The 19513-nt window shown below is 37.4% G+C and overlaps 1 protein-coding gene across 1 annotated transcript in view; it reads right to left on the reverse strand.

The window, feature by feature from the left end:
• Positions 1–19513, reverse strand: part of STING1 (stimulator of interferon response cGAMP interactor 1) — a 33846-nt gene that overhangs the window by 12553 nt on the left and 1780 nt on the right. Inside the window, exons 2-5 of the mRNA XM_072398980.1 lie at positions 13489–13584; positions 11361–11547; positions 9101–9209; positions 147–385 (exon numbers count right to left, since the gene is read on the reverse strand). Of these exons, the coding sequence (XP_072255081.1) occupies positions 147–385; positions 9101–9209; positions 11361–11547; positions 13489–13584 (631 nt within the window). The remainder of the gene's footprint in view (positions 1–146; positions 386–9100; positions 9210–11360; positions 11548–13488; positions 13585–19513) is intronic.

Below are 19513 nucleotides of genomic sequence, written 5' to 3' on the forward strand. Positions count from 1 at the left end.
TGTGGACATGTCCCAAATGTGATTCTCAAATGATATAAGGTAATTTAGTATATGTTTCTATGTGACAATGGCTTTAAATATATACAGTATCTACACTCATCCTCATGTCATGCTCATCCTTTTTAAACAAAACAAATGACAGATACCCTGTGATCTTTATCCAGAATGCGATAGACATTGTTTTTAAAAACTCTTCCCTTGATACCAGCCCGATCAATGTAGAGTGGTGGGATCTCCTTGACAAATGTTATATTTCCATCTATGTCCTTCAAGTCTCCATATATTCTGCAGCTTAAAGGTATCAGGATATGCAATCTGCAGGTTTCAGAAGATTTTAGTAAGTTGTTATTTTCTTCGTTGAATCTTTTTACTGAATCCTTTAGGGCTGCAAAACAGATTTACAATAGTTTTAATGAATATGCAAAATGCAAAAAACGTGTGTATTAGCCTAAATCTACTTAGTACTGTCCATGATAATTTTTTATTTGCACCAAAAGTAAACGTTTTTGGGCAAGCTTTTGGGGTATTCCCTTCATCTTGGTCCAGGCAGTACTTATACTCAAAGTTTTAGCAGCTTGTGCTGTTCTTCACAGAAGGATGTTGGGAGTAGGGGTGGGAGACACCTATTGTGTGAACAATAGAATTTAAATTTCTTTGGAAACATTCCTTGAGTCTCTGTCTCCTTAAGAAAGCTGAAGGCTATATACAATTGATATAAAAAGTGTATGCATCCCTGTTAAAATGTTAGGTTTTTGTGATGTAAAAACATGAGACCACAGGTCTGGAGTACTTACTACTTTCAGTCAAGTAACAGGGTTCTCATTGCCTGATACAGTGGAAGTATATCTGTTAAATGCTCTAGACTTATCAGTTCCCAAGTATACATCCTTATTGACAATGCACCTCCTAAATGGAGCATAATCAATCTGTATTGGAATTCCACCAATTCCTCCTATTTGGTTATGGCTGATTAAGGTACATGAAATCTAAGCTATAGAAGAGGCAAGGGCTTTTTCTATCAGAACTGATGCTGTGCGGGTCTCATTTGAGTATTTGACTTTTATGGAGTGAGCAAAAATGGTTTGATTTACATGATTTACATTTGACTTACATATGTAGGTCATGGTCACCATTTTTGTTGTTCTCTTATTTTACTTTCAATTGCTTGATTTAAAGTGACCTTGTGCATGCACATTTTCTTTATCTTTATGTATGTTTGTATTATGTATGTTTTTCTTCTCATGTTTATTTTTGTATTACAAAACATTTTTTTTCTACAATAAAAGCCTAAAGTGTGAAAAAAAACATTAAATTAAAACCACAATTACTTATTTCAAATGTTCCCACATTTAATGTAATCTATAACATTTACAGTTCAATTGAAAAACAACCAAATCTGTTAGGCAAAAAATATAAAAAGTGAAAAAAAATTAGGATAAGCTGGTGTGCACACCCATACATATATAATATTTCATTGAAGCACCTTTTGATTTATTTACAGCATTTACGCCTATTATATGGTAAGATTGCAAAATTTGTAGGAAAGCCGTTTCTTACAAAGAAAACATCCAAGCTTGGCTAAAACTTGCAAAAAAAAACTACTGGACTAATGTTCTAAAAGCATGTAGGAAAATGTGTTATGGTGTGATGAGGTTGGTTGAACTTTTTGTCTACAATTAAAAAAGGTAAATTTGGCGCAAAAACAACACATTACATCACCAAAAGACCACCAACCCCACAGTAAAGCATGGTGGTGGCAGTATAATGTTTTGGATTTGCTTTTCTTCAGCTGGAACTAGGTCTTTACTCAAGGTGGAGGGAATTATGACCAGTTACAAATACCAGTCACTTTTGGCCAAAAACCTTCAGGTGTCTGCTAGAAAGCTGAAATTAAAACCTTTCCACACGACAATGACCCCAAGCATACATCCAAATCATCAAAAAAATATCTTCACCAGATCAAAAAGGTAAAATTGTTGTCATACTTACCCGTAATGTTCCTTTCCTGGCAACTCCTTCTGACATCTATGCGTCAACTCTGCCCCCTTTGACCCCCCAGGACAAACCTATCAAGTTAAAAGTCCCCAACCTCCCATACTCTCTGTTTAGTATCCAGTCTTGGGACAGGAAAGACAAGAGAGCCTGGGGAATTGCCAGAAAGGTTGCCAGAAAAGGAAAATATTGGGTAAGTATGGCAACAATTTTCCCTTTTCCAGGCACTCCTCCTGTCAGCGCATTTATGGGACGTAGCAAACAAAAAAAAAAAACTCAAAAGGGAGGGAATAAAAAATATATAACTCTTGAAAGCTGATACTGCTGCAAAAATTTTTTCTAATGTTTCTTCAATGCTGAATATAATACAGAGGAACCAAATGTAGAGTCTGTATCCTAGAAGCCATTCAATTTTAAATGTCTAATAAAGGTGTGGGATGACTTCCAAGGGGTTCTTTGCGCTTTTCGCTTATACAACTGATACTACTCAGGCGTCCGGAATCTTGTCTCTCCATACCTCTGCGAATTTCAGAACTCTGGCACCAACCTTCTGATCCTAGACAGAGCCACCTTCAGAACTGCTTGTTCGTTGGTTTAGTTGTCTGAAGGATCTTGGATTTTGATAGTCTGTGAAAAGATGCCTGGGTTCCCCTTCATTGCTGAGGAAAAGGTTCACGGAACCTGATTCCTCTAAAGTCACAAATATTCTATCAAGGAGCTTAATTGGACCAAACAAACTGTTGGTGTCTGCGTCTCTGATCTACCTCCTGTCACCCTCTGGATACCCTCTTCTAGAGGTTTTCCAAAAAGAACATTGTCTTCAAAGGGAATCAAGCACAGCGCCTGTTTTGATACTGAATCTGCCATCCAATGTCTTAGCCAAAGAGATCTTCTCGCTGTTTCTGAAAACCACGCTATCTTTGCGGACAGTCAAATTAAATGAATTTATGGTTCCACCTGAAAATTTGCTGTTAACTTCATCTGATCTAAACAGAAATTAGTGTTGGACCCCCCTGTTCCGCTTCCAGGTAAGAGCAACTTCCGGATGACTAGCTAAACCACCTGCCAGGTAGATTCTCTTGAAGTCTTCTTCCAGTCTTTTATCTATTGGATCTCTGAATGCTTTCCATGTGATCAGGTTTCATTCATTCTTCTTCAAAAAGTTGCTTAACCTTCTCCAGGAAGGGAAATGTTATGCATTCCTTCTTTAAAGTGGAAAAATATATTATTCACAGATCCCCGCAGGACCGCGGGATCTGTGCTCTCTTTAGTGTTACCCACCTTGCACTCCCCTTCTGCCTGCACCAACTCTGCTCAGGGATCACCTCCTCTGCTCACTTCCTGGTCCAGGTCATGTGACTCCCTGCCTGGTGCTCCCTTACATCAGAGGATTAGAGTGTTCCGCAGACATGCTTCCCTGCTGGTAGAGATGTGAACACTATCTACCTCTCATCTCCAGCACTCCTTCTGGCGGTAGGATTGCCTGTAGGTCACATGGTTCCCATTCATCACCTGACCTTCCCTAAAAAAGGAAGTGACTGGCAAGAGGAATATTCCTGAACAAGGAGTTCCCTTAGGCTAACAGCGTAACATCCTCACCTCTAGAGGCTCTGGTGAAGATCGGGCAGCTGCTTAGACTCTAAGCCCCACGCACGTCTCTGCCAATTAGGCTGGTGACATGAAGAGTCCACCATCCACCACCAGGTAACCTGGCATCATGGAGCAAGGACAGAAATAGACACAATGAGAATGGGAGGTTAGGGACTTTTAACTGAATAGATGGGTCCCGGGGGGTCAAAAGGGGCAGAGTTGATCCATGGGTGCTCTGGCAGGTGGAGTTGCTCTGGCAGGGGTAAGTTTTGTAATGGCCCAGCTACAGCCTAGACCAAAATCAGTGGGGTAACCAGAAGAGGGCTGTGCACAAGAGATCCCCTCACAATCTGACAGGTTTGGAGCGCTTTTGCAAGGTGGGTGAGTGGGCAAATATTGGTAAGTCAGCATCATTACATGATGAAAACCCTCTACCCAAGGACACTGAATGCTGTAAATAAGTCAAAAGAAGTTAAAGTTTAAGGATGTGCATAGTTTTGCAACAAATTTATCATACCTTTTTTATATAAATGTTTTTTAACCCTAACAGATTTGTTTGTTTTTCAATTGAATTGTACAGGTTATAGGTCTAAAGTTCTCCAAGGCTGGAGAGCATACACTTTCATCAGTGAAGCTGGATGATGCAACAAACCTGAAATGGATCTGGTCTAGGATTGAAAACATTTAGAAAATGTGCTAAAATATTAAATTTAGCACATTATCATTAATAATAATAATATTAATATTAAATGAATGCAGATGGAATTTCTCAAGACCTCTCCAACATGTGTACTTGTGTGTAACTTGTGTAAGAAACTATAAATGTCCCCCTTGGGGAAGTGGATTTTATAGTCATCAAAATGCTATAAAAAAATAGAAGGTCGTGGTACAACATTTCTTTTGATGTCTAGAATATTTGTATAATCTAAATTGTCCTTTTTAAATGGTGCCCCTATTCAATTTATTTGTTATGACAGGTTTCAAAAGTTATATTCAGACACACACATATCATGCCTGCTGTGATATTTGTTTCCTACTAGTGCAAGCAATCCTATTTTCTTTTTTAATTCAGGAGCAGTGAGGAACTGTTGTCACATCATCACAGGGAGCTGCATTAGGTGGATTTCACTGTCAGGAACAACAGGTATTTGTGGGACTTCAGGGGAAGAAAAGACTTTATGTGCAGATAAAATTAGCATGTTTTCCAATGCAAGGCCAATTACATACTTTAAAACATTCTTAGATGAGAAAAGCAACGAAACTAAAACACCCATTATTTTTTTTATACTTTCTCTTTATAGTAATACATATAAAAAACAGCAAGCAAAAATGACTGCCCCTTTTCAAAATATTTTTCCTGACCGCTCCATGTCAGCACATGATGGGTTAATCCTTTTCCACTCCCACTTTCAGGACATAACTAGAAAGATTCAAGGCACTCCATATACCTAGTGTTCCTTCTTTTTTTTTCATCCTGTGTACTCTCAGCACTTTTGTAGCCAGCTACCTGGCTTGGGGTAAATCAGTACCCTGCAGTACTGTGCATGAAAATTGTCATCTTTGTGCTGTGGATTGGATAATCATTGTGTTCCAATGCTGGGCAGGGCTAAGCATAGACAGGCAGCAAGTTCACTAAGCGTTGACAGTTTAAGGTATTCCTGTCAGCTGGTATGGATGGTTATCAATGTTATTAATGTTCTTTCATTTCCAGCTTTTGTGCAATAACAACGGATTAAAAATCATGTGCTTTACTTTAGAAATCCAGTGACTATGGGCAAGTAGTTCTTCCTCTCACTAGTGGACCTGATGCATCCTTGACAAACCCCAAACTGGGGAACTTAATCTCAAGGTTTTGCTTTGCAGAAAGCCCTGGAGTCAGTTGAGCGGACAATGGGCTGTGTTCCCCCAGTGCTTTTGATTCACAGGTTCCTCAAGTGTTTTTTGAAGAAGCTGACTTTTTAGGCAATCATCTTCAACTGGTTCAGATGACTGTGGAGCATGCTATTAAGGCAACTCAGAGTTCCAGCTTCATTTCAAATTTCTTCTTGTCCCGTCGCATCAAAAAAAAAAAAAAAGAGGAGCACCTGGTGTCCTGGATCTTGAAAGGCCAATATGAATGCACCAAGGCTGCTATGAATTGCTGCTGAAAACCCAGATGAAAGCCAGGAAATATTTTGCCAATACCATCTTTAATCAAGTTTTACAATAATTTGGAGCCTTTGCTTTCTCCTTGCTAGTAGGGGTTTCATGATCTAATGGCTATCACTATGGAATCTAGACTCTAAGTCCAGCATTTAGAGTTCAGAGTTTAGAGTTCTTTTCAGGGACCTTCTTTTTGGATCTTTATGGTTCCTGGATCAAGTCAAAAGGGGCAGAGTTGACCCATAGGTGCTCTGGCAGGTGGAGTTGCTCTGGCAGGAGAAAGTTTTGTAATGGTGCAGCCAGAGCCTAGTCCGAAATCTGTGGGGTAACCAGAAGAGGGCCGTGCACAAGAAATCCCCTCACAATCTGACAGGTTTGCAGTGCTTTAGCAAGGTGGGTGAGTAGGCAAATATAAATTGCTATTAATTGCTGCTGAAAACCCATATGAAAGCCAGGAAATATATTACCAGTACCATCTATAATCAAGTTTTACAATAATTTTGAGCCTTTGCTTTCTCCTTGCTAGTAGGGGTTCAATGATCTAATGGCTAGCATTATGTAATCTAGACTCTAAATCCAGCAATCAGAGTTCAGAGTTCTTTTCAGGGACCTTCTTTTTGGATCTTTATGGTTCCTGGATCAAGCTGTGTGTTACTGCCACAAAGCTCATCAAGATCCAGCATTTGCTCATAATGTGGTGTGTTATCCATAAGGTCATCATGGATGCCTAATACCATAGGCTTTGCCAAGCACTATTGGAGCAGTGTTCCCACAAATGCAACTTACTATAATTTCTAGTAATTTATTTAGATGAAGGACTTGTGTTCAATACACTGAAAGGTCAGGGTCCATGTCTCATCGTTCACCTGGTACTGCTGGCCACTCAGCACCTTTATCCATTGAATTCCCTATGGGAATTACAAAGAATATATCCCCCAGTTTGGTTTCCTTGAGATCTTTAAGTATTTTTGAACTTCCTTCCCTGGGCATGCTAGTTATTTCCCATTGTGTGCTAACATGCAGTGGTCAGGAAAATAAAAAATGTTTTACTTACATAAATTTACCTTTCCTTATAAACTCTATGTTAGCATATATACCCACACATATGTTATCTAGTTAGGTCCTGAGAGTGGAAGTGGTAAGGAAATAACCTGTTGTGTGCTGACATGGAGCTTATCAGGAAAGGAAAATTACAGTAAGTAATATTTTTCTTTTCACCAAGCTACCAATATTTGCTGCTAATAATGTACCTCCTAAATACTTTAACAGTGCGTAACCAATATAATAAAAATGAAAACTGTGCAACTTTGACTCCATTTGTAATATCCACAAAGCCTGATTTTTTGAACACTTGCAAATTAGGAATTATGTGGAAAGTACTTTAAAATATACTAAGTCTCCCATGAGCTCTACTTTTTACGAACACGTCTGTGCTAGAGACCCTCCAGGTAAAGGTATACTCTCATTGTGAGAAGGTTGAAGGAGGGGAATATCAGGTAAAAATACAGGCTTTAATAGGCCTTTAAAAGATACAGAATTTTATTTAAGTAGGTGAAAAACGTGACCATAACCCTAACATAGACCTTCCATGCTAGTGGTGGTGCTACAATTAGACATCAAAGTGATAAAGAACAGGTCAATATATTATCTCATGTAAACATTGTTCTGTAGAGTATCTCAGAGTACCCAACATGTTTCGCCCCAAGAGGGGCTTCCTCAGGGGATTGAGTCTCTTTATGAGATTGCTATTATCCTTGACCAAATAAGAATATAGTGAACATCAATGAATATTCAATTTTGTGAAAAAAGGTAAAATCAAAACTTGAAGTAAAAGTGTGTACGTTCTAGTTAACATTGTTGGAATAGCTTGGTGATGGGCTTTAGTTGTAGTCCCACTATAAACATGTATTTATATCCAGATCTTAGTTATCAGATGTTGTTGTTTATATTCATTTATATTCATATATTCATGGGTGTACCCAGTCAGAGGTAGTTCTGTATATAAGCTATGGGTGGTATATAATAGTTTAAAACATGGTGTGGACATCTGAATCAGAAAACTAGTACGGTCAGTGGCTACTATATAGAAACGTATGTAGAGTTGGTACTGACAGCCAATGGGGTTCTTGATTAAAGCATCAGGTGGAAGCTTAAAACATCGGATGGAAAGTGGGAGTGGATAGTTTGCACAAGTTGTCAATAGCTTTAGTAGCAATATCATTTGTTGTTTTAGCATGGGTGGATTGGTATCAGCCGTCCAAACCTAAATACTCTCATTGGTCTACCGATTCATACTTCTTGCTGGATACTCATACCCATTGCTGTGGGCGGACATTGGGCGTACATTGGATGAGGCCCAATGGCAGCAAATATGGGAAACTGCAGCTCATGGTAACCCCAATGTATTATTCCATGAGGCCAACTACAAACTTTTCCTCTGCTGGTATATAGTCCCCACTAGAATTGCAACCTACTGTCCTGGCTGTTCTAAAAGCTGTTTTCGTGGCTGTGGTAAGGCAGGCACTCCACCACATTTAGTGGCAGTACCCCAAAATTAGGCGGTTTTGGGCAGGAGTTTATAAGATAATTTATGCTATTTTAGGCAGGGGTATTCGCAAATATCTGTATGAGGCACATCTGCTCCTATGCGCCCTTTGAATACCTCCAAGCACCAATTTAAGCTCCTAACATATGTATTAACAGCTGCATGGCAGATACTAGCAAAAGCATGGTGGTCGGGTACTCCTATGGTAGCGCAGGTAATGAGGAAGGTAATGTGGTACCTGGTTAACAAGAACATAATTGCCTGGTTACAAGACCACATACCGGTTTCCTGGAAAACCTGGGATCCATGGATTGAGCACTATTTGCCAAAGGGTTTGTGATGTTTCTCTCCTTGCTCTGTAAACGCATTTTAATGGAGTCTTTCTCTTCGCCTGCACCTATGTATGGTATTAGGAGCACTTACGCCTGATTCCTGGTCTCACCCCCCTCATTTTCTCTTTCCTCTCATGTTTTTTTTTTGTCTGAGTATGTTTTGTTGTTTTACTGTTATGCTGTTTTATAGTGAATGCAATTTATTTCCTTGTTAAATCGCAGACTGGGCCTCTATCCCATAATGGGCTGGAATTTGGGTAACACGATTGGACTTTTTATGGCCTTCTACCCATTAGCCTGGAGAGACAATACTACGCTGTTTTGTATAAAGAGGTGTCCGGATATGCATACTTTGTGTCCTTTCTATTCTGTGTACTGTTGTAAAAACAAATCACATATTCCTTTATTTTTTCCTTGTTTGTATTATGTTATTATTAAAAAACAATTCTCAATAAAAACTATTGAAAAAAATAAAATGAATGAAAACTGTGTTACCTACCTGGAAGGACAAATTTGAGGTAACCAACGTAATAGGACCATGCAAGGCCATGAGCAACATTCAGGTATCTTTTTTCTGTAATTTCAGAAATAGCTGCAGGTGTTGGGCCCTTAGAAAAAAATGTTAAATGCTTTTACTAAATATTTAAGTAAATGGCACCAAAGAGAACAGGGTTTTTTATGTACCTGATTTTTCTGCCTTAGATTATCTGTATGCTCCCATTATCTGCCCTATTACAAGTTAAACATTCTAGGGAGAGAAGGTATGGGTGGAATCTAAGCCTTTGCTTTTCCAAAATAGAAGAATGATCAGTTGGTAAAATGGTAAATACACTTTCCAAGGTGCTGAAGGCTTCATAAATATAAAATCTAATCCAAAGATAAATACTCTGGTAAATCATGTTACGTACATACTCAGGTACAAAGCGAGATTATTTTTACCTGAAAATGCCATCAGAAAAAAGTGCCTGAATTTGTACTAAACCCACTAGATGGCACTGTGTACTCATGTAAAGTGTTACATGTATTACATACTCCTAATGCCTAAGAGAAAGTTTGTAACGGTTTACATGAGGACATTGCATATTCTACTGGTGGTCAACAACAATGCACAAAAGATCCTTTAACCTCCTGGGCGGTTCAACTTCTGTCTGGATTTATATGTCTAAAAGCGGTACATTGTTTTTCATGAAAAATTATTTTACAGTATATTATAAAAGTATGAGTATAATAAAGTTGGAAACAAAATCATATCAAAATACTAAATTAAATAATTAAAAAAAAAACATATTTAAAAAAAATATTTAAAATTTAATTAAAAAAATAAATGAATATTAAATTCATACTATTATATTATACTGTAAAATAAATTTTATGAAAGACATTGTACCGCATTTAGACATTTAAATCCAGTGTATTGCATTCAATACAGTTATTTTGTATTGAATGCAATACAAAATAATTTGAAATTCCCGCTGCGCCCCCAATGCAACAGCCGCACACCGATGTCACCAGGAACTCCTCGGTGACTCATCAGATGCAGAGGACGCCGGTCGGAGGAACCGAGAGGATAGGGATCGCGAAGAAGGATACTGGCGGACCAGGTAAGGCTCTATTTACTTTTGTTATCCATTGTTTTAGCTACCCTGAGTGTGAGCATCTTTTTTACCCTGTTTCAGCATCTTTTTTTTTACCCCGAGTCACACTCGGGGTTACCTCTGAAGTGACCCATCATAACTAACTCAGAAGTACCAAAGACTTTACCTGTAAAAAGGGGAAGGGGGATAAACTGTCAATGTGATTTTAGTTTTAAATTTATAAATTGTGTGCCCCTGGTTAATACTTGAGTCAATGTTTTCCACTTTTTTCAGGTAAAAAGTAGTTTACGAAATGATTAGATTATATTTAAGCTATGCAGTAACTTAAACTCAAGCATGTATTCCATAAATAAAAATAATATACAAAAATTTTTTATTGCAATTATTAGGGAGTCTAAGAGAACTGAGAGAGATGATCTTTGTCCTTAAAAAAAAAAATATATATATATCTATAAATATATATATATATAATTTATGCAGGGCTAGTTTTGAACATAGAGAAAACAAATACTGTAAAGAGGTAAGGAAAAGAAGGTTGATATGGTCCTTGGCTCTTCAATAAATGTGATTAAGTCTATATTAGCCAAAAATCTGAGGATAAAAGGGAGAAAAAAATGCCCTGTCTTTGCACGGGCAATAGTTATTAATCTTGGTTCTCCTTTATTATTGTCGAGTCCACTAATGAACATTAAACTAATTACAATATTTTTATGATCATTACAATATTAGAAAATGTAATGACTATATTAGCTATGACATGGTGATCAAATGCATGCTATAAACTCAAAAAGGAAAGCCTTCAGCCTAAAGAAGAACACTGACACCTTACTTATAAGTATTTTGAGAAGTAAATATGTAATTTTACCATCTCTGCTTATCTGCCAGCCTATATTATTACCTGATATTGTATTAAAACAGTTTACTAAATAAAAGCCTTGCATATTAAAACATACACAAATTATTGGTGGTATGCAAAATAATCAAGAAGTTATTGTCAGTATAACAATACATGGGAGCATTGCTAAATTTAGAATAGGTAAATATTGATGTGAAGTTGAAAAAAAAAGTTAAATAACACAATATGTAGGAATGGATACAATATTATAAGTACATATGTAACCTAAAAAATCAGTTTGTGGAAACATAAAGCAAAATTTGCCATACCTGAAGCCCAAAAAGCCAGCCCAGCAAATTAGAAAGGAGCAAAATATTCAAGTTTATCACACTGAAGGATTCTGGTAACAGCTTTTCATCATAAAAGGTATAGCAAACAGCACCAATTAAAATGAAAATAGTTATTTGTCTCATACAGAAACTTGCTTTAAGTGCTTTCAGGTATTCTCCATTATACCTAAGAAAAAAAAAACATTTAAATGTTATATGTACATATTACATTTAAAAACATTCAAACACTATCAGGCTCCATTTCCATCAAACATTCACAATTACTGCAGTTTAAACACACGGACCTAGAAGATTCCCATGAATAGAAAAAAAACATACTTTGTGCAGTTTCATTTACCGTAAAACACATGTATTTCCATTTTTCTATACAGAATGCTAAAAAGCTTTAAGTAAAAAACTCCAAATTCTGCTCTCCTATTTTCTCCTGGTGCAAAAAAAAAAAAAAACAAGATCCTACTACATCTGCTTATTGGAATAACACTTAAAGTCATAGACTACAGTAGTTGGGCACAAACCTTAACAAAGCTAATCTCCCTAATTTACCAACAATTGGCTTCTTAGTATGCTAAAATGCTAAAAAGCATTTGGATGGAAAAGAACTAAAAGCATTTGGAAGAAAAAAATCCTTAGATAGATTTCCTCTCACTTTTTGTTGTGCAGACAAACATACAGAAATGGAAACTAAGAGAACATCTAGAAATCCGCTATGCCTAAAAGAAAAGAATATATAATTTTTTTTGTCTGTGTTGTTTTTTGAGTTACACTTCCTGTCTGATTAAATGTTGTCTCCAGGATATGAATTGGAGATAAATTACTCTAACAGAGCCCTAAATCACTTTACAAACTTTATGGAGGTTCTAACAGACAGAGAGCTAGTTTTTTTCTAAAGACAAACGGTTTTTGTATTATGATAGCTGCAAACATACTGATATGATACAAAAATAATCACTCTTACATATACCTACTCGGACACTAATATTACAACTTCATGGAAGAATTTGATGCTGTTTTGGGTTTGTTTTCAGAAATAAACTTTGTTGTGTAGCATATCACGTCTTGACAACAGTGATAAGCTGATGCTGAAGCAGGAGAGGCATGATTGTGAAGAGAACAGCTGATGTGGGAATCTGTCCTGAAGCTGCAGTGCCCAACCCATTCTTTATGTAGGGTTTGCTGTCAAAATGCTGCAGTGCCCAACCCATTCTTTACGTAGGGTTTGCTGTCAAAATGACAGCTCAGGCCCACTCCTTAGACTGAGAAAACAGTTATACCAATATTATCAACTGAACTTTGCAGTCATTATGACAGCTGGGCCTACTCTGCATCAAAATCTCAGAAAAATACACAGACGTGCAGTCAAAATGACAGCAGGACTGTACTGTTCACACCATGTTAGACTTTTTCTTTAGTCACTAGTGTATGAATGAATTACAGTCGCAGTCTGTATTCATAAATAAGTGTTCTGTGTAAGCTGGAAAAAAATAATTAAAAAAACATTTGAACCCCTTGTTAAACTTTGGCTAACCCAAATTACTTTATCTCTATATACTTTTTCCTTTTCTTTTTACAATCCTTATGTAGCTTGTTTTGTAGTACTCCAATAAATTTGCTTTATTTCAAAACAATTTTAAAAATAAAATAACTTTTATATTAGTGACAAATCACAAAATAACATTTGTACTTGTGATGTTAGTGTTGTGAGGTATAAACCTTAGTTTCCAAATAAAAAAGCAAGTTTTGTTTTAAAAAAGGGCCTCTGTTTTTACTCCTCCCTATAAATAATTTACACTAGTTTAGAGTTTGGGAGGGTGGGAATCTTTGTACTCGATGGCATGTCCGTGTACTGACTTAGATATACTTTAAGGTGCTTTTTAAGTACATTTACTAATAGGACATTTTGAATTAGGCCATTGATTTGAAATTAGACATTTGAAAAGTGAAATAGTGTCACAGAAAACTACCTGGTATACACATGAGTGATTTCTTCATAAAATTCACAGAAACATACAACAAACTGCCAGGTTTGAGAAATAATGAAATAAATTGCCATGCCATAGACAAATTGACCACTGTCAGCTCCATGAAAGTACAAAATAATAAGGCATACAAAAATAAAAAAACAGATGACTTTAACAGCTCGGTTCCCTCTAGGTTGTGGAATAATAGAAGTAATTTCACTTTCAGGTTGTATCGTGTGAGACATCTAAAAAGAAGGAAAAACATGCATTAAAATTTTTATTATATATAGCTGAATCAACCTTTGTTTTACTTTAAAAAAAAAAAAAATTGGCTAGGCTATTAACATTTAAACATTTATGTATTTGCTTAATATTGTAATAATCAATAAATACATTTGAAACAAACTCATCCTAAAGTTGTTCTCTTATTTTGGCTCACAAATGCATTGTAAACAATCAAATACATGTTAGTTATGGTTGGAACTTTGCAACATAGTTTAATGTAGAAGCACTTCAAGTCCATGACAACTAAAGCCTAAAGTGAACTCAGGAAACAGCTAGCACAGAAATTAAAAAACCAGGCAAATTTTACCTGATAGCAAAGTATAAGTTTTCCAGCTTCACCAATTCAAAAACAAGCTCTCTTAATAGAAGACTTTCCCCTTATTCCCACAGGGCTCTTTTAGGGCCCTGCTCCAAAAAAAAACATTTCTACCTCTGCTTTCCATGAAGGGCAATCTCAAAACCTAGGGTAAACACATAAAGATCGCACTGCTATGTGAACAACTAGAGGTGAGACAGCAAGTGAAGAGAGACCTTTGTAGAAACCTGCATACAGCCCTAGAATAGGTCTGTGAATCCCAACACTGCCTTGCAGCTTTTAAAAACATGATAATTGCAGCTGCCACAACAAACCATTGTAATGGCAACCCTTAACTATATTAGAAAAGCCCCCCAAAAAAGAGCTGGACATAAAGACTGCATGAATGAACTATAAATATATAGGTACTGTGGGTTTTTTAGAGACGATGGCCCCGGGAACCCTTCCACCAGTAAGTTTATAGAGCAGACCTCCTTACATGCCAGAATGTTTGCTCTGCAATATCACGTGATTTATCAGTGTTCACTGAATCATTCAAAGTCTGATCCAGTAAAACTATCAGAACACTTGTTATCTGTACAGCGTCTGTTAATTCAATAATTGAATGAAAAAGTCAGTGAAGCTAGCAACTGAGGTTGCCTAACAAAGAGGTCTAACAAGTTTGTGGAACTACGTAACTATTAGCACTCATCTCTGCTCATTGTTCAGTCCATGAATATTGCCCGAACATGCAGGCTGTTCTATATAAGGAGAGAAACCGCCCCTTGAATGACACATATGCTATAAACATGCCTCATTCAGATGGTTTTAATGCGTTTGATGCTATGATTGTAATCTTTCTTTGTACAATATATACGGTATATTTTTATAGAGGTTGCTATATTTAAAGAAAGTAAAATGGAAGTTTTAAACTGATATTTGTGACCTTTAAACAAAAAAAAAATGTTTTTCTTTGGTTTTTGTTTGCAGTGTTTTTGGCAGCTTAAGATTTCATTAGTGCCAATATTATAATCTTAATATTGAATATTAGTTAAAAAGTTGATAAAATTTTGGTAACTCTTACATAAGCAGGGAAATCAGTGACTAATGCTGTAAATGATAATCAAAATATTCACCTATCACCTGTTCTAACAACAGCAGTTTGGTGCTATATAAAAAGAGTTTATTGGGCACACCAAAACATAACTGAAAATACAGATTTGCAAACACATACATATTATTGTTTGTGAAGGAAAAGAGTGGCTTCGGAGTTACCTTGCTTATTTACTTGCTACCTTTAGCCCTCTTGTAACAGAAGAGTTCCACGAGACTGTCTTTGACTCAAACCCTGCAATGCCTCTTTCAAATACCATGCCACAACTGCATTCTGGGCCTGCTTTGTTTGTCAGTTCTTCTCATGTGCTGCTGTCTGATGGACTCCAGGTTCTGTTCTATTGTGCTGGACATTCGAACTAGAGTTGTGGAATTGGGCTGCATTGGACCTGTCAGTCTGCATTTAGATTGCTCACAGTGCTCCTCGAGTCAGGGATCATGGGGGGGAAGATTGTAACTGGATGTGCATCATGCAATAGCTCCCAGCGAACATCGGGGGCTGAAACTTAAGTTGCACGTGACAAGAAGTACATTGCAGTGTACTTCACTGCTGTGCTTCTTCCAAAGGGGGTCTGACAGCCACTGAGGCCTTCTTGACCCATCCTTCTTCCCATTCACCATGTTCTGCAGGGGGAATCATGCAGCTGACATAAGGGATACTTTTGCCCCCAGTGATTCTTCAGAGCAGTTTCCAGACAATGTCTCCCCTCCCACAGTGTTAGGTTGGCATGTGTTGAATTCCTTGTTATATTTGTCATCTTTTGCCTATGGTTATGTACCTGTTTCTGCTCCTTCCCCAGTTCAGTCTTGGTCTAACCCTGTATCCACACAGTAATTTAGTTCTTGTGTTCCTCCTTCCCTAGTGCTTCCAACTCCCCTGCTCTTATCCCCTGACTTCTGTTGCTGGTGGCCCTGAGAACTCTTTTAAGAATGTTCTCACCTGCAGTGGTAAAAGACAAGATTGTTAAAGGGGATTTTGATATATTGATCTGCTGTCTCTTTTTTACCTTTTCAAAAGGAATTTTTTGGTATGCAAGTATTCTTACTGCAAAACTTCTGTAGAAATGTAGCCAGATCTTTTAGCAACCAATTGCAGGCTTTCTGCATCTATGCTGGTGAGCTGAGGAAGAAGAGCCCTGAGTATTTTTGTAAGTTGAAGCATATCTTAAGTTGAAATTAGTTGTCTCCCCACAGATGTAATGAGGTTCAAAGCATGGGGGACTATGGCTAAATTTTATGTTCCTTTCCAAGGTCATATGTATATGACATTCAATCTGTGGGACTTCTGTTTTTTGCATCTCTGGTTATGCCAATGGGTAGAGTATTTTCTAGGAGGTTGGATTTGTTCATGGTTCTGGTTTGCTTGTGGGGCGTACAATCTAATGTCACCTATAGCCTTCAGTCTCCGGTCATGACCATCCATGTTTCTGTATATACTACAATATACACACACAGCCAAAGGACATTTTAAAGATAGATTATATACATAGAACAAAAGAGAAGTAGAGATAGAGGGCTTTTTGGCAACAAACAGTAAATTTTACTGAGATTGATATTAGAGAGTAATTTTAGACAAAACTCTGAAATTAGACATAGCAAAGTATACACAATGGTTTGAAATAACAATTGTGGGAATGAATACTTTAGGGGAATGCAGTTATCTCTTTTCCAAACTCGTTTCGCCATGTGGCTTCTTCAGGGGAGTGTAGAGACCTTAACTGACTTTATATTATATTATATCATATTATATATATAATATAATATATTATATTATATCATTATAAATATCAATATAATAATCAGTAAATAAAAGAGAAAATCCTCAAGCAATATTAAAGACAAATGTTCAATACCATTATACAAATAAAATTGTTGGAAACGTAAACTATATCGTCAAAGGATATACTCCTCTAAAGTATACGCACTATAATGTACCAATTAGCTGAATTGTAATCAGATTAGTCTAATATTGTTATCATGTTACATAAATCTGTTTTATCATTATGGTTAACTGTAAATTATAAATAATAATTATCTATAGTCTGCTGAATTAAGAAAGGGAGAAGAGTTGAATGAATCAAATAATAGAAATAAAAAAAAAAAAAGAATTAGAATCTTCAAAGGGTCAGATAGATGCAAATAAAACCCCACAATGATAGGTCAATATTCTGTGTTAATATAAGAAATATATGAGATACAAAAAAAATGTGAGAGGACAGTTTTAAGTTGCACATTACGATTTGCAGTTGATAAAGCATATAGGGGAAAATAGCCCCCTTAATAGTTAAAAACTGACGAATTTATAAACACTTACTGGGAGTAACTGGGAGTTTACTAGAAAACTTTGGCTTGAGACCTAAGATACATCAAACAGTTCATCCAAGTATCTGGTATTAGATGACTAAGGGGAGTAAAAATAAGCTCAAATACTCAATAGCTCATAGCTGGAGATGGTAATATTGTGGAGCTTACTCAGGTGACTGTAAGGATTCAAGATAAGGAACAGTGTAGTCATGCAGGGAAATGAGATTTAGAGGTTCAGCCCAGCTATGGGGTCTGACTGTGTCTCCCGCTTTTATGCCACTTGATTGTGGAGTTCCTGATGTTGCGCATGCTCAGGGCTGGGGGAATACCTTCATGCTTCTCCCCTGGTCTGCCCCTGGCCCACCTACCTACTTTGTCCTCCAAAAATGACAGCTCTCAGCAAATTGCTGAGTCTGCCAGCGAGGACCCTAGATCAGTGGTCACCAACCTTTTGGGTTCCGCAGACCACTAAAATCACCGACTCCTGACTGCGCATGCGCGGGGATCCGGGTGTCAATCAAAGAGGGAGAAACCTCCCCCATAGTGACGTCATCGTGACATAGCCTGCCCACTCCACCACTGCAGATCTAAGCCTGCAATGGGAGAGTGGGTGGGTTATGTCCAGGGACACAGTCCGCCTACTTTCTTAGGCCTTGGACTTGTTTGGGGACGTGTTCCGCGGCAGAGCTGCGGACCCCCAAACTTTACTCGTGGATCACCATTGGTGCGCAGACCACTAGTTGGCAACCACTGCCCTAGATAGTGGTGCCCAAATGGGGGAAGAGTGCAGGCGGGGATGCAGACCCACAGAGTCTGCATCCCGCCCGTCTTATGCATCGGCAGTCTTTCTGCCGGTGCTCCCGCCCCCATAGGTGGGCAGGAAGGAGAAAAAGAAGAACACAGGGAAGAGAAAAAGAGGAGAGAAGGGAAAGAGTATAGAATAGCAGACAGAGAGATGGGGGGAGCTTTAAAAGCAGAAAGTGAAAGATGAATAGGGGAATGAAAAAAGAAGAAAGAAAGAAGAGAACGGTAAAAGGGTATAACTGGTTATATGTGAATATCCTTCATGCATAATAGAAAAAAAACTGATAATATTATCATGTCATGCAAAACTTATAAGTGTATACCCTACATGCCTAAAAACAAAAAAAAACAAAACAAAAAAAAAAAACAGTAATGGTGTGATACATATCCGTTGATCCATAAGTGGTATGATACATATCAATTTTATCAATATAAACATATACTTTGACATAAACAGGTCAAAGTAGTGACATCCCATCAATAGGGATGTCAGTGAACAGAAATATCAAAAGCATAGTGTGACAATTTACAATATAAATCACTTCCAGATAAATAACGTGACATTGACAGTAATATTAAATATACCGGTAATAAGAACAAGTCAGGCCTGATTTTAGCCACATTTTAAATAGCGAAGAGTTAATCAATGTAATATAATTGTTAGGTTAATGAATTGCTCAATTTAAAACTTGCAGCATGCAGAATGGTGTTACCAACTGTATCTTTTCTAAATAACGCACGGCTATTATCTTCTAAAATTTGTATATAAGTATCCAACAAAATGCTCATTTCGTAAAAAATTAGCAAAAGAGCGAAAGAATATGTCAATCATACTGCTGGGAAATTTAGGATGTCCAAGTCCAGGAGACATAGAGGGAAGGAAAGATTTGACACCTGTGCTCGGAAAGAACTTCCCTACTATTCTTAGGGTCTCTCTTATCAATGGGTGGCAACGAAGACTACAAATGTCCTCTGGTGGGGACCAGGCTGCGGTACACAGCTAGATACACACAGCGTCCCCCACCCAACCTTTAAGGTGTGTGTGCCTGCACCAGTCAGCTAATCGGGTCAAATGGACAGCCATATGATACAGTGTGGGGTCCGGAAATGCTACGCCTTCCTTGTTTTTTGGTCGTCCCAAAAGATGTTTGCTAAGCCTAAAAGAGTCAGTTTTCCACATAAAGCGTAACAACTTGGGAACAGAATTTTTATAGAAGGGGGGAAAGTAAAAGTAGCGGCAATGTTTGTAACACATATAAGAACTGCAGCATTATGTTGCTTTTTAGAATATTACAGCATTCAAACCACAAGAAGGTATCCTGCCGCCAGCCCTAGAGGTCCCTTCTTTAATTTTTCTTATAACATTCTTTATT

This window comes from Pyxicephalus adspersus, chromosome 2 (assembly GCF_032062135.1).
Source record: "Pyxicephalus adspersus chromosome 2, UCB_Pads_2.0, whole genome shotgun sequence".
Taxonomy (NCBI): Eukaryota; Metazoa; Chordata; class Amphibia; order Anura; family Pyxicephalidae; genus Pyxicephalus; species Pyxicephalus adspersus.